Source organism: Epinephelus moara, chromosome 7 (genome assembly GCF_006386435.1).
Source record: "Epinephelus moara isolate mb chromosome 7, YSFRI_EMoa_1.0, whole genome shotgun sequence".
Taxonomy (NCBI): Eukaryota; Metazoa; Chordata; class Actinopteri; order Perciformes; family Serranidae; genus Epinephelus; species Epinephelus moara.
The window spans coordinates 26,835,159-26,852,340 of record NC_065512.1 but is presented as its reverse complement, the minus strand read 5'-3'; the positions used below and the strand labels follow the sequence as shown (position 1 = coordinate 26,852,340).

At 39.5% G+C, this 17,182-nt stretch overlaps 1 protein-coding gene across 1 annotated transcript in view; it reads right to left on the bottom strand.

Annotated features, from left to right (window-relative positions):
- Positions 1 to 17,182, bottom strand: part of LOC126393564 (ephrin type-A receptor 6-like) — a 226,335-nt gene that overhangs the window by 111,456 nt on the left and 97,697 nt on the right. Inside the window, exon 4 of the mRNA XM_050049776.1 lies at positions 1,849 to 2,004. Coding sequence (XP_049905733.1) covers positions 1,849 to 2,004 — 156 coding nt within the window. The remainder of the gene's footprint in view (positions 1 to 1,848; positions 2,005 to 17,182) is intronic.

The following is a 17,182-nucleotide window of genomic DNA, read 5'->3' as shown; positions in this document are numbered from 1 at the left end:
TGTCAGGCTAAGTATTGTGCTATAGGAGGCAGCCAGCTGTCAACAGGGTGGAGTTAAAAGGCCTGAGGGATTTGAACACTCCCGTCCTGCCAAGCTCACTGTCTGCCTAGACAATGGGATGTTTCCCTCTCCTTTGCCATCCCTCCATCCCTCTCCCTCCCTACCTTTGCTAAAAATCTCAGCAGACAGGAAAGCTCCTCCTACCCCTCCTCCACTTCTGTCAGCGAATGTCCATTCTCTCTCTCTTTATCTCTTTCTGCGTCTATCGGCCATTATCTCACCTCCTCTATTCTCTCCATCGAGGAGAATCCACCCACCTCCCCTCCTGCAGAGCAACCCCACTGCCATCAATCAGCTCCTATTCTCCTCTAGGGGGAGATTGGTATCAGCACCCTCCTTCCTTTCTCTCTTCACTGTCTACTCCATCCAGCCTTTACACTTTCTCTCCACCTTTATCTCTCCTCCTGTGACATCCTCTCTTTCTTGCTATCTACCTTTGTCTTCCTCAGTCTTTAATCTCCATTTCTTTTCTTTTTTTTACTTAGACATCAAGCAAATAGTTTTTGCTCTGGCCTACAAGCTCCTGATTAAAATGCATTATGTGAGTAAACACAGAGCTCACAGCTTGTTAGAATAGATGTGGTAGTCTACTCCTCTTAGTTTGGTGGGTTGTCAAAGCCCAACACACATGCAGTGTGCGTACTTGGAGCAAAAGTGGCCTCGGAGATTTAGGATGTGCTTTTGCCTGAAAGATTTAGTTCAGCAACCAACAACAACTTTTGAACGAGGCACTAAAAACAATGTTGTTTGTCTGTGCGGAATTGGTGTCTATTTTTATATATTTTACCTAAAATTTGTATCAAAATTTCAAAGCTTAGAAGATGACAAATTATCCATCCATATTCAGAGTAGAGTTGTGGCTTGGCACTGGTGTTATATGTTGTATTCTATGTATATATTGTTGATTTAGATGCTGTCAGAAAGAGATCTTCAAACATCATTTTGCTGAAACAGTTTTTATGGTTGGCATATCTAAACCTTTTTGATAAAGAGTAACAGATATATACTGTATATACTGTACAATACTGTTGGATTTAGTAGCTATATAAAAGCTACCCAACAGTAACAGACCTTTGTTTCACTGGATGCCTGCAGGTATAAAAGGATAGATTTCTATGAGCAGAAGCAAGATGTTGCATCATCCGAGTCTAAATTTAGAGATGAAGAGCCAAGCCTTTCTGAAGATTTACTCTGCAAACAGTGCATCTGAGAGGGAACTGTAAACTCACAGCTTCGCCACAATGACTTGGCTTTTGTCTTGCCGTAAAAGACAAATACACTCTTCTACCCTGTAGAGCTCTCAGACGTGGCCCCCCGTCTATCTCGGTGACAGCTAAATGGCTTTTTAATTAAAGGAGAATTAGTCCGGTTAAACTGTAATTTAATGCAAATATGAAGTCGTAATGACAGTCGGTGAATCATCAATGAAGACGAGGCAGCTGAACAAAAGCCATGTAATTCATCCAGAGACTCTCTAATGCACAGTTTCACACCAGATAAGTCCTGCAGATGAGACTGGATTTACGGCCACAGCTAATTCTGAGAGACCACTGGAGTAATCCAGCAGCTCTAAAGACACAGCAATAACTTACCCAGACTGTCAGGCACGCACAAGTATAGAGATCTTTAACGTGAATTCACAATGAAGGAAGTGAGGCTCAAAGTTCTCCCGTGACACTGATTGCATCAAAAGAGATGACTTAAAGCCCTGAACATCTAATGATGTTATGTGTCTAATGAGTAATAGGTAGGAAGTAATTATCAAGTCCTGTTTGCAGGTATACTCACGTGTACAAGCCATACTTGGAGGATCTCTCTCAGCCCTGAAGAAGCCCGCCTCACAGCGGCAGATAGCAGCCCCTTCTCCATAGCTGAAACTATGCGGAGGGCACTTTGAACACTTGACGTTTCCAGCGTATGCCTTATAGAAGCCTGGTTGACAAGCTGGGGGTGACAGGAAGACAATATGACAGGATATGAGAGCAAAGCCACATTATGGGTGCACAGGTGCAAACATTACATGTCCTCATAATGTTCCATAACGCATGAGGACCCAACCGGACAAGAATTGTTTGCTGACAAGAAACCAGCAATGACATAATTTCCTAAAATATTATGTCATATTATTTCTTTTATGCAGCCAAACCTATACCATCAATAAACCAAATAAACCAAACCGAAATACATAACCTCCTTGGCAGAGGAAACAAGAGGCATTGTCTACAGTGTAAATATGCATCATGAATTTAGCATGATCAGTTATGCTAACATTGTCTGGTGTTTATCAGGAATTCATATTTCTGAGCATTAAAGACTTTTAACAGATTCATGAAAATAACCTTCTCCTCACAAATATGGAAATCGATGCAGCAAGATTTACTAAAATATAATGAGACCATCTGCTCTGGTGTTGGGAACTTTTACTCTAAGTATTAAAAACGTATAATTTTCATTTTAGATGAAAAGAAGCTTAACAGACACACAAAGACACATATTCATGCCTTTCTTTCACTGAAAATTATTTTTATTTTGTTATTTTTTTAGTTTTATAATTAATCAACTTTTCTCATCGGAAGTGAAAATACGTGCGATTTAGAATCCCACATGGATTTTTCTTCTGCCTGCCTGAATGTGAAAACAAGGTTAACCCTGAACATATTAATAATAACAGCTTAAATGCTTTAATTTACATTTACTGCTGGTGTGCAGCATCTAATGAATAATTAAAGCTGAATGATTAAACGTGATGATAGAAAGGTTTGTTGACAGAAAACATACAAATGTATAATGTGTTACACCTCACTGAGGGTGTTTTTAAACCTGCTTAGTTTGCTGTAACCTTTTTGATTCTTGAGCGTTTTATCTGTCTTAATAATACTGTCTGTTGTGATAAAGATATACATATAAAGGTGTAAGTATGATAAAAAAAGATCTGACAAGAGCTGTAACTCAAGGTCCACTCAATTTCAGTGCGCCAGTGCACTGCTTTACAGGTAACGGCGAGAGCTGGGAAAACTGTTTAAGTGTAATCTGTCAGCCAGCGGCAGCAACCATATAATTGTCAGCTGACAAAACAAACAACGTCGGCCTACAGGGCAAAAGCCATGCAGCTTTCCTCGTTGACAAATGAGTGTCAAAATGGACAGTAATGTCGCCAGTATGATTTTATATAAGCCTCAACGACACTGACCATTTCTCTGTCTTATGAATCTCCCTTGACCTGTTTGTCTTTGTATGGGCCATGTGGTAGTGGTGATGTAAATGCTGAAATAAATTTAGCGTATGATCTTGTGGATCTGCCGCCTATGATTACTGTCAAATGGTGCTCAGACTCCTCTTACAGGTGCACCATGGACCCACTGCTGACTACTGAGTCCTGAGGAGAGGTCCAATCAGTGAAAGTGAAAACACCTGTGCACCACGGGTGTGGCGAGGAACTACTGTGCATCCAATAATCTCCAGTAAACAAGAAACACACTTCAACGGGGAAGAAAAAAGGGACCTTCATTTATAGCATGCGCTCACACAGTGCACCTCATTCTGTTCCAGGCTATTTACAGTAATAGCAGAGATGGCACAAGATGCTGAAATACAGTGATATAAACTCACAGTACAATCTAAAAATCCTCAGCGCCATTAAACCAGAAGTGACTGTTTCTTACAGACAAATAAAAACACATACATCTGGCCTTATTGTAAAACAACTGCAGTTTTGTTGCAAAGGAAACAACAGGCCTATTGGCAAGTAATGGTAAAGTAAATATCTCTTACCATTTTTCATCTAAAAATTCATTCACATTGTTTTTTTTAACAGTTTTAACCAGCTGATTTGAGAAGGCAGCTTCCAGTCTTCAAGAAAGACATTTTGACATTTAGGAAATATAAAACAAGGACACCGGGTGTATATAACAAAATAAATGAATAGAATTCTATTTGGCTGCTTCAGTTTCAGAGTCCTGGTATTGTTCATGCTGGCTCACTGTCATAAATGGAGCTGTGGTTAATGCCAGCAGTAACACCTGTGCTTTTCCTACTAATACAAGGGAAACAGATCTATTCAAATTATCATAAAATGCAGTCAATGCACCGAGCAGACAAATTATATCAGTCAAGAGTTAAAGTACAACCTTGTTAAAATACTTAACACACACACACACACACACACACACACACACACACACACACGGTACCGAAAGAAGAAACATTATTTCAGTTTTGCCACTAGGAACATAAAAGTCATTTGCATTTTTCTATAACTTTTGGAGAGAATATGTAAAGTTATAACTGCCTGTGCTCTTTCCTAACAGAGAGAAGGGTTTTAATGGTTTGGTGCATGAAAAATGTTGCCAAAATGAGTATTTTTTGTTCTAATCCAGCACTAGCTGCTGAACTTATTCCAGAAGCCCTGTGTATGAAAGCGTGTAATGAAGAGGCTCTCTGTTGGTTACACATTCACACAAAACACATGTAGTACTATCAAACCCAGGTTTTTTTGTGCATTAAAATTCACAGAATGAATAGAGGAAATTGGCCAAGAATGCATGCATTGTGAGTTTTGTACTGCCATGGCGTTAAAGTGTGTTGTCTCTTTTCCTAGGCTAAAGGACATAGGAAGGGAACCACTGAAAGTCCCTCTTCTAAACACATAAGTAAACTGTAATTGACTGCTCCAGTGTGGGTTTGATTAATAAAACGCAACACATAAAGGCAGCTTCGCTCATTAAAAAATTAAGAGAAAATGAACTAAAAGCTTAGAATAGTTTCCAAAAGTCATTAGAGACGGGATGTAGAAGCTTTTAATAGCATTTTCTCAACCTCCAAAGCACTTCTATGTCACAGAGACGTGTAAAAGTCTCCTGCCTGGTGAGATTTCCATTGCTGCTGGTTGTCACCAAGCACATCGATTTAACAAGGCAACACAAGCTGAGCCATTTGAAGGGATTCACCTTGAAGCACCGAGTGCCTTTGTGTGTCTCCATTGCTGCCTGTGATAAATGGAGCTGTAGGGAGGACAAGGAAGCGCTCGAAACCACGACTGCTCTGATCAAATGGGGACAATTAGGACAGAGGCAAAGAGGTTAACACACACACAGATACACGCACACACACACTCGGAACGAGGCATCGCAGACTTTTTTAGTGTAGTGATTGCTTGCTAGTTTGTCTGTTCATTTATACCATTTTTGTATCGTAACATAAAGAGTGTTCAAAAAATGCTGAATATCAATCATGGGTGACCTCGATTTCAAAATATTCAAATCAGTATTTGCCTTAAAAAATTGACATATGCACATGCATGCAGCACACAAACACACACACACACACACACACACACACACACACACACACACACACACACACACAAACACACACACACACATCAGTGTGATAAGTAGCATCCCCTATGGCGTACCAAGGCTGCCTCTGTCATTAACCTCTGATACCGGCATGTCCTTGAGTCAAAAACCGTCAGTCAAGTCCCCAGCCCCACTAGACCCTGTTTTAGATTCTGTCAACCTAATGATGCCTCTGCCCGACCTTCGCTGAACCGAGGGGATGTTCCTTTTCGAACCTCGCAGCGTCCTGCTGCAATCTGTCTGGCCAGGCTCTGTTCCAAGGCCACAGCGCTGCTGTACAATGGCTGACCATGCATCACCCGAGGATGGACACACACATGGTGGCAAGGAGGTTAGCACACACATACTGGTATGCACGCACACACACCAGCGAACATGGCAAAAGCAATGACAAACAGAACACTGAACTGTACGGCTCGTCAAATTTGAATGAAGCCTGGAAAATCTGACTTCTGGGCAATTATACGGGCCGTATGAGTAATTTTGAATTATTACAACAAACCCCTGTTGTGAAGAAGTCTGAGCCATACAAATGAAAAGACACGGTACTGGATAGAGTTTGCACGTTGGCTGCTGAAAGTCTGCTGACTGGTGAGTATGAGAGCCAAAATAAAATAGCAGAGTGGAAGGAAGCAGCAGGGCAAGGCTGAGTGTGTTTCGTACATGCAGTTGCTACAACAAATCCCCTTTGTAACAGTTTCATCAGGGTCACAGACATTTAACAACACATGGACAAACTGAATAACCCTTCAGCCCATATCTTAACTGAATGCACCAACATGGAACATGCATAAGGCAATAAATAAAGTTGTTGTGAACCTTCAAAATATAGTAAGATGTCTTATAAGAAAAGCTGTGTATATAAGCATCGATTATAAGATATGTAATGTTATATGTGTTTTATAAAATGACATCATCATATCTTAAGTATTATAAGTACAATTACAAACCAGTGCAAAATCAATTAACATAGTTTATTCAGAAAGTAAAGGTTATAACGTGTTATTGGGAGTATCATGCCAGCCAAAAGTCAGGGGGTGGAGGAATCTCTGTATCTTTATTTAGATATTTTTATGTCAATTATTCGTGTTGTTACTGTTATTGAAAATGATACTCACTTATTAATTCACTGCTACACTTGATTCTACGCTAAATCCTGTCTGTTTCACATTAAAAGTCCACATATATCCACAATGCAAATTAATTTAGAGAGCACAGATAATAAAGCCACAGATGAAAGGAACCTGCTAACATGGCAATAGCTGTATTTTCAAACACAATGCATAGGAAGTATAGATGAAACTGTGCTGACATAGCGGTGTCTCCTCCCGAAGTCTCTCTGAGTTCGATTCCACTCCGCAAGCAATGATCACTAGCCAACTATCTTGTGAAGCAAACTATGCCTACATTTCTCAAATACTATTAAGTGTGTATAACTGATTGTATTTTCACACATTTGAAAAGGGGATTGATAATCTATACTAACTACGTCAGGAACACAGCCTTCATCTCCTCATCACTGATTTCACCATGCTCGTTCACCCTATGCCCAATGCCATAGAGAAAGAGGTGCGTGACTTTTGATTTATGACCAATGACAATCATAGAAAAATACGTTTGACTCATAACATAAAATAATCATAACTGCACATCTTAATATTAGTAATACTTACAAAATAAAAATAAAATGAAAATAAAAAATAAAAAAGCAAGATACCAAAAATCTGGTGGGGTACTCACTCCCCTCCATCTTGAATGAACATGACACGTCTAAGTGTTATGACCATCATGGTGCCTCATGTAACAATGATGACAAAGCTGTCTGTGTTACTGAACTAAGGCTGTACTGATTGATTAATATGTTATTGTGAGAACATAGTGTATTGTATGTTTGCCTGTCTGATCATGCTGTTTTTTGATCCAGACACCAATGCCCATGGCAGATATTTTAAGTGAACATTCATGGGCACAGAGGAAACTGTACCACAGCTGCTGAGTGGGAATACTGACTAGGCAGACATTGCATACTACGATGTATTATCAATGACACTATAAAGTTTATCAAGCATGACTGTACCTAAACAACAAAACTTTTTATCTGACTGTGCAGTATATTATATTTTTCTTATGAAATATATTTAATATTATGAAGGCTTCTATCAATTCTTAAAATGTTTTGTGCACACAGTACAATCCCTCATACAGGTAATTATATATATATATATATATATATATATATGCACTTTATAGAATGTGTTATCAAAGATGGATCTACAGATAGAAATCTTGAAAGTATATATTGTGTGGATTCCATTAATATAACATTTGACAGTCGCAACATGTGAGGATGTGTGGATTTACACTGTACGCATCTCGAAAGTAAGTAGGCCAGAGCTGAGCAGGGAATGTGAGAACCGCATCCTGACCCACTGGCCTTTGGGGCTCTGCTCTAACTGTAGGCCCTCAGCCCAAGGTTAATGAGATCTGGAAGTCATCCAGAACATCTACATCTCAGAGCTCTGGGTTGGGCTCTGAGATCCAGAGGCAGCAGATTGGACGAAGAGGCCTGCCTCTTCATACTCACTGGACCTGAACACCAGAGCAACTGGCAAGCAGATCAGGTAAGGAGGGTGGACCTGTCTGTCTTCTTCTACCTGTCTATCTGTCTCACTACTGTCTATATTACTGTACGGCCACCTGCTGGGATTTAAACTCAGTTTGTTCCTCTGATTGGTTACATACACATACTGGTTAGCTAAGCAGTGGATGTTCTGTTTAAAGCTGTTAAAAAATTTGGTTGTTCCACCTATGTTTTTATTGTTTTTCATGTATTCGAACAGAACAGAGATAGACTGTAAGAGGGGTTTTCACAACAGTAAAGACTATATGAAACAGGTTCAGTTTGATTGTACATGTGTGTGCCTGTGTCCCCTATGTTCTCTCAATTGTCCAAGACAAAGCTCATCTCCTCTTATCTTCTCCTCTCTTATCTGATCTTGATCGGGAATTACACCCACAGTGGACATTCGAGCATGCGGTGATTTGTGTCAAATACCAATGTTTAAAGCCAGTGCTGAGAGTAGTGTGCTCTATTAGATAGACAGAAGGAACTGATCTGGAGGTGTTGGTGCATGGATGTTAAACTGAAACCACAATCTAACCAAGAGGTTTAGTTGCCTTAAACCTCTTGAATCACAATCAAATAATTTATCTGACATAAGCCTAACACTGTAGTTCCTATGCACAGTTATTGTAGAAAAAAAGAATTAACAAAAGGTTGGCAACGGATGTGATGTTTTGCTTGGCAACAGGGTTGAGACATTTAACAGCTAAATTCCACAAGTTATAAACATTTACTTAAGATAGATTTAAATTAGCTGTAATAAACAAAACACTTCTCATTTAGTCAAGCATCAGCATTAACCCTTACTAAACTGTACAAATGCACCTCTCATTGTGCCACCACTGGTCTTTAAATTACATGTTTTTTTTAAACAGTTGCTCTTGTAACAGTTGAATACTTATTTTAAACTACTCACCACATTTTGTTCTAAACAACTAAAGCATTAAAAACCATCTATCAAAACTATTTTAAAGGAGCTGTATGTGACATTCAGAGCATATCTATGATTCAGAATCTAGGGCAGGATTGTATGCACATGGTTCTCAACATGGAGGTGGCTGAGCCGGATGCTAGCAGCTAATGGTGCTAACTCCATATCCAGCATACAACAACAATGCTGACAGAGCTAACATTGTTAACTTGGGGGTTAGCCAGACCCCCGGGCACGCCACTCAGCCTTACTTCAAATTTTTACCAGTGGCCACTTGTGGTATTGCAGTGAAAAAATCCCCTGAGGCCCAAAGAGCAGTTTCTCCATAGACCACCAATAGAAAAGAGATATCTGTAAAACTGTTGACCAGTGTTAATTTTGACAGATATTTTAGATTTAGTCTTAGTTTTGAGATGAAAATGCTTATTAGTTTAATCACATATAGTTATTTTTATCCTTCATAGTTTTCTAGTTTTAGTCAATGAAAATTCAAAACGTTTTAAATCTTTAAACTAATCCAGTTAGGAAAATTCGTGTATCAGAAATTAGAATCAAGGTGAAAAGTGTAAAAATTTCATTTAGACATTTTTTTTTTATTTAGGAGCACACAGTTACTGATCATTTTTCGAAAAGCTTTATATCTCTCTATTTATGGTCTCAGAAACTTTGACACCACAAATAACTATTATGAGACAACTAGGATTTGTACCCAGAATTGACTTTCATCTCTGCCAGAGAAAACTCTGCTGAGTTCAGACTGTTTATTTACAGCACAGCTACACTCACAGAAAACTGACATGCCTATCAAAGAGCAGGTAGGAGGTCTGAGTGGAGTCCTGCAGGGATCAGCTGTTAAGTTCAGCAGGTGGTGTCTGCTTGCTCCAATGCCGTTCAATGGCAAACAAGCGGAGCTATTTGCTAACAGCCACTGCTGCAACTAACAAACAAATCCATTCAACAGCTCCACTATTAACAGACACACATGGCTGATTATTTACTGCTGAATTACAGTTCATAACTCGCACCAACATCCTGGTGCAGACTATTTACTGGAAGGTACCTTGCTGTCGCTCATGCAGCATTTTAATATAACTGTAAGCACGACCATTCTCGACTTTCAATGTGCGATAGTGGACCATTTTTGACACGTCTCATCTTGTCAATAAAAATGAAACACAGATTTAGCCTTAGTTTTCATTATCAAGATCTATTTTTAGCTCGTCGTCTCATTTTCATCATGGAAAAATTTTTGTCATGGTTTTTCGTGAACGAAATTAACACTGCGGTCGACAGGACACGTTGAACTGCAAGTAAGATGGCTCTCTCTATTATAAATTTTTGATCCATGGAGGGGTTTTTTTTATTTGTAAAACCTCCCTCAAGCCCCCCCCCAAAAAAAAATCTGTGACATCATCACAATGTAACATCTATGAGTCCAGCGTGAGAAACACTGCTGTACATATTCAGTGGGCGGCAAACCCTAGAAGTAAACCCAGAAGCTAGAGACTATAATGGCATATGCACCAAGTGAGCAATTCTGATTGGACTGAATAGGTGCCATTCTGGGGTCCAGATTCCAGACTTCATAACAAATAAATGTTGGAAAACAGAGGGTGGGTGCTGCTGGATGGTGCTGTCCCGACTGCAACAGTAACCGCTGTAGCGGCGACTAGCGATTAATGAGACTTGCTCACAGGGCCTCAAATGCACTAACATGCTTGTGAAGCCGGGCCATCTAACACAACAACAAACAGAGAAGCTACAGATTAGAACACACATAAATGTTCTGATTGTCACATAAGGCTTCTTTAATGGGGGAACCCTGGAGGTCTAAGGGTTAAGCTACAACCATGAACCACAACATCCCTGGTTTGGACCTTTATTGTATGTCATTCTACATCATTTCCCTCCTAACTTCCTGTCATCTTTTTTCATAAATTCATAAAAATGAAAAAAAAAAAATTCAGTCCAACGCAATATAACCTTCTTCTTTACTGGAATCTGCATATGTGTGTGTTATGTGTGTAGGCCTGTGTGCATGTGTTAATGACACTCTTTGACTCTTTGCGGTGCAAAGCCGATGATGGTGGGTTCCTCTCCCGGTGGTCAGCGAAGAAGAACAATTCCAAGAGGAGCACAATTCTGCAGCATTTACTTGCAGAACCACATCAACAAATGTTGCAGAATAGTTCAGCTCTTGAAATCAAAAAGGCAGCGTGGTGAGGAGGCGATGCAAAGGATGAGAGATCATTGCAGAGATGGTGACGTTAAAGGGGAGATGCAGCCTGAAACTTATTGCATATGAGAAAAAAAAAAAGCAAGACTATTTGCAGTTTCATTCCCCACAAACATTACCCTCCTCAGTCAGTTCTATAAAAACTGTAAAACAATACAAATAAAAGCCTTATTGCTTTTTCTCCGTGCTGACACAGTACACATCTTGTCCACTCATATCTTACATAATAATAGTGCCAAGTCCCTTTTCTTTCTACATACATAATAATATTCATCATAATCCATCAGGGGAAAATTACAACATAATTTTCTTTGCTCATGCAACATGGTATTTCTGTTCACTTTCAAAAGCCTGCCAACACAAGTGAAATAAATTAACAGTATAGAGTTCTCTTATGTCTGTGAGCCACTTAAACTAATCTGACATACATGTACGACTACAGCCCTTCTAGTAGTGAAATGCAGCGCCAACTAACACCAGAGATAATGAAAAGTCACACGTCTTCTTCGGCGAGAACAGTAGCAGTGGCACTCTGAAACCTTGTCTAATAGATTCACGTGTAATCAGGAACAACACTCCCAAACACTCAAAATGAAAAGCCCTCCTCTCCTCTCTGTGTCAGTCCATCTCACTTACTCATCAGCCTTCCTCCCCTGTCTTCATTAGCTGAAGGCAGTGAGCGCTATCTCTGATTTGCACTTGAGGATTAGTGGGCCTCTCCAAACACGTCTCTGCTGAAGTGTTGAGAATGGCGTTTGCTCAAATGGTGACAGAGGGTGACAGGAAAAGCAGGCCTTGTGTGTGGAAATGATTATTTATCATAAAACTTTTATCGTCCTTTCATTACTTCTTAGATCAAAGTACATTGTCATCATCAACATCGCATCTTTATCCTCCTAAGACCCCGTGTCCTCATATGGGGACATCACATGTTGAGTTTACTGGACCTTATACTTCATTCTGCTTAACTTAGACCTCTTGTCCTCATCATGGACACTTTTTTGTGAGAGCTAGTGGTAGTAAGACCACACTACACTAATCCATGTAAAAACAAGATGGCAGCCATCTCTACAAAGTCAGTCTGCGGTCGGCCTGACACAAAAGCGGACAAGGGTCAAAACCTGATCACATTTTATGGTTGAAACTTGTTTATTTATGATAAATAAAGTTTTTGCAGTTTGATCAATTTTAGCAACAGTAACAAGCCAAGACGCTGTTAATGAGGAAGTCCTCGTTTGAAGACACTGGGACTTTGTTGTCATCTCTTTTAAGGGCACTGGGATGCAGTCTCATTTATGGTACTGGGACTTTTCACTTTTTTGTCTCGTTTGAGTACATTGGGACTACTCATCCCAAATAGCTACGAGAAAGTAAAAATGCATACCAAACAAAAGTTGGTGTCTCAGGAGGTTACAACTTATATCAAAGGTTTGCCCAGCTACTTTCAACTACCTCAGCTACTTTAATTGCACTCCAGCCAGCTTTATTCGTATGATTCAAATCTTTCTCTTATCTTTTGTGTAGTTTATGTTCAGTGTATTAACATTAAATTTCATGTGTGATATCAGTATTTTCGTCAATGTAATGTAAGTATGGCACATTTAAATTTGTATGAGTACCTTCTTTGTACAATATCGTACATCAGTGTAATCTGCAGAATGAATATTGGCATTGTACATTTCTGCAAATCACGGATATCTCACCATTGTATATTTCACATGTCGAAACTTTATGTTTCAATTTTATATCGTGTCAGTGCTGTGGTAAACATGTGACTATGTTTAGGCACAAAAGCCAGTTGGTTTGGTTATCATGTTTTGGCTTAAATTACCCAGTTCTGTTGCTCTAAACACAGCTGGAAACATCCCAAACCTTTGTTAAAAAGACCCACTTTTGTTGGCCTCAAACAGTGGTCTGCTGCTGTCGCCTGCTTGGCAGCCATCTCCTGTGGTGTCACAACATCCACTATCCCCTCTTCCTCCTCCTGAACTCAGCTCAAAAACACATAATCTGAACTACATCACTGTATTAATGTTGATATGATACATATGAAACATACAATGTAACCTATCCATAATTTACTTCAATGTACAATGCCAACATTTTACTCTGGCGACTGAGCTGGGCACATCTCGTATGTTTAAGTCCATATTTTCCCCTCAGTTATAAATGATCTTGAACAAATAAATATGTATTCAACCTTACGTCTCTTCCACTTTGCCTTCCAGAAGACACGCATGTTTGCATGACCTCACTAGTGTTTGCAACCTGCTATTTTAGCCATCTCTTGAACAGGCTTTTAACCCAATGGTTGTTACCTTCTTGTGTTCACTCTCTCCCACATGCTTCCAGCTTTTAATCTCCATCATGGCTTTTACAGATCATGAAGTCCGGTGGTTTTGCAAAGCACCAGTGTTTACTAGCAACACCACAGCAGGCTTTACTCAGTGCTGAAAACAGAGGAGTGAGTGTCTTTCCACTTAGCACGTCCACACTATTGTGTGAATTTAGATCTTCTTCCCGTCTCTGAATAAATTTAATACCATTAATGCAAATCATTCACTATTTCTGGTTAATTTGTTCCTTTATGTACCCTCTTGCCACAATTATTTGAACTTCATCTATTGCATTGATTTTTTTCTCCCCCCAGTTTAATTAGACTGGTATTTTGCAGCATGAAGGTTTATTGCGTTGAATCAGGCTTTGATAAGATGCAATGACTGGAGATTCATAATTGGTGATCACAGGTAATAGAGGTAATAAGCTCTTTTAATGCAGGCCATTTTTGTTAGTAGAAAAAAAACAATACTATTAACAAGGATAATCAGAGCTAATTATCTCTTCCATTGACAACATGCAGACTGGGGGGTGTTTGAGATTTGAATCACTTACACTTAGAGCTCTCCAGCATCATTAAAATCACTGCTTAATGTAACTTCTACTTCAGCTATAACAGCACAATGTTTTTGTTAAATACTTATGCCCTATTTCCCTTCCCCGAATCTCTTCCCTCTCCAGACTCTGCTTTCATTCCTGCATTCCTTGCATTTCTGATCCATCCGCGAATCACCTGACCCTGCTCCTCTATGCACACCTGTTCCTTATTGCCTCATAAAGCCACACCTACACCTTGTTTCCTTATAAAACAGTATTTTAAAGGTGTAGTATGTAGGCCAGCTGTTAGGAAATATGGGCAGGGGGACAACATTTTCCAGAGTGGGCCCCTCTTCTACACCCATCAGGGTGGGGTAGTGGGTCAAATCACTCTACATATCACTATGAAACGTTTATACCGTCTGCATCTATAATCAAATTAATCATATTTCCACATGTATTTTGTATTTTTTTTGGCTGAAAAAATGCCCTCCAATGATGATTAGAGAAAAGTAAAATCAAACAGCGACTGAAGAAATTACTGCAAGGTTTTAAAGATCAGATCATGACTGAAAAAATACTACTTTAATCAAATATTGATCAAACTGTGTGCAGAACTGAAATAGTGTAAAGAGTATATGGCTATCGACTCTTGGTTTTCCAGTCATGCCTAATTTATGTAGTTGCAAGACCCTAGTATGCAGAAATAATTTTGAAAAAAGGCAATGCTTCTTTTTCCTCTCACCAAAATTTAGAGTAACTTTAAAGTGTTACATCGGCCCCTTTCCAACAGACAGCACAATTGGTACCAATGGATGCCTCCATTCATTTTCTTGTTCTCTCTGTACCCTGACTTTTCTTTGAGGAGCCCCTGATATTTGGTGAGGCACTCTGACTTAACTAATCAGGCAGCAGTTTGCCTCACATATTTACACGAGCCGTGCTTGTATGTTCTGCACATAAATGCACATCTGACTGCTGCTTTCAGATGGACCGTACCATTTCACAAAACCGGCTGGGGGTGGGAGATTCAGACGCCACACTGAAATGTGTTTTAATGATAAAAATACATTTACTTATCATCTAAATACATACAATTTTCATTTCAGTGAGTAAGTAAATTGTTGTGCTTGATCCAATTTAAAAGTCAAACATAGACTTTTTCATGGGCCCCTCCTCGTCCTTGGGCCGGGGTCATCTTTGACCCTTTGACTACCTCTGACGGCGGGCCTGCTACCACATAGGATGTAGTGGCAGCTAGCGGAAAGGTTGCAACATTGCAACTAACTAATCTTTCCCATGTGCCAAGCATGTAAGAACTACAGTGTCTGAGGAAATAACGCAAATATGCGAACAACCCTATCTAAAGTTTAGTAAAAGTTCACAAATATATTTTATGAGGACTTCATAAAAAAAGCGCTCTCAGCCCTTTTTTAATGATGTGCTACGTGTGAGTTTGACATTAACAAAAGCTACGTAGCTACCGTAACTCTACGTCAACAGAGGGTTAACAACAGCTTACAATGCATATGATGATTTAAAGCACAATACTCACCAGTTGCATTAATTGTCCATCATTTGCTACCACAAATGGGCTTTCTATCTTTATTGTGATAGTTTCTGATAGCCATATCATACAATTTGGGATAGACAGTGGCTACAGAAGCAGCAGTAATGACACCAGCGCAGAAAAGGTCAGAGCTGAAGCGCTCTGAAAAGAGATGCTGGGTGCAGTGCTTTTCTCTTCTCATTGGGTAACAATTGAGAAAAACAAAACTATGTGGACACTGACCCTTATTTTGAAAAGAGAAGTATTCACAAAAAAACTACACAACTGCAGTATTGTCCGCACTGTCAGCTAATCCAGTTTCAGTCTGTGTGATTTTCGGGACAAAGAGCCCATCAACCAGCATGTGTCCTCTCAAATCATTGTTACACAAGAGTCTGCACATATTAACACTAGACAATTTGGTGTACTGAAACCAAACAGAATTTGTTTCTGTTGTGTGATATGAATGGCCTTGTACATTTCTACACTCCAGGAAGATTAATTACAGCAACAACAGAGACACCTGGCATCAAAAGGAAAAAAAAATGCTTTTTCTTTTATGATTGGTTGTATTCAACAAAACATTAAAGTTTTAATGTTGGCATCCAGCTTAGTAAAATGTATTGGTACACTGGATTTTGATATTTGTAAGGGAGATGAAGGTAGGAGGGGAACAAAGACAGACACAGCTAATTAACCAGACAATGAGATGAAGATGAAAACACGAACACAGCAAGAGAGTGAGAGCCAGTTTTTACCATGGACAGTGCTGGATGTTCTCATCCAGAGGCCGTTATATATCAGTGACATTATCAGAGACAAAGATCTTTTTATGGACTTTACAGAGGTCAGCCTCACTGATCCCTTTATGGCAATGTTTATGGCACCATAGTGAGAGTCTTACGCCAAATGAACTAACAGAGTAGTAAACTTCACAAAAGACATCCGATAACTCTGAGAGAGAGCAGAGTTCCTCTCTAAATCTTACTTTGGAGACAAAACGGTGGCTGGTAGAGGCTTTGGGATGGACAGTAAAGCAGTGTTTTTATAGTCTGAGCTTGACAGCTGAGATAATGTCTTGACTGGCTCCAAGACAGCACTGACTTGTATTAGGGTATCTCAAATGCATGATCACAACAGTAAATCTGTGACAGTGCTTATCGTTGGCTGGCAGGCACCGACCCCATCAACTACTAGTGGAATGTGACACTTGTTGCCCTGCAAGTGGCGGAGTTTAAGGATGGTGATGTCATCTCTTTAACACAGCCGCCAAAAATGTTGAACTGTTACAACTCAACAGACTGATATGTATATTGATGCTTCCAACATGGAGATTTCTGTGGATTTTGATGACACTTGACTTTTTCATTTAGTGCCACGATAAGGTCAGACCATGTGTCTGAAAAACAAATGGCTAGATTTATGTGAATTTTGCTGTAAATTTTCATTATCCCCAGAAGAAGAATTCTGTTACCCTGTACCCTATTAGAATATTAAAAGTAATATATTTCAATTACTTCATCAGAGTAATGCAACTCATTACAATTAATTA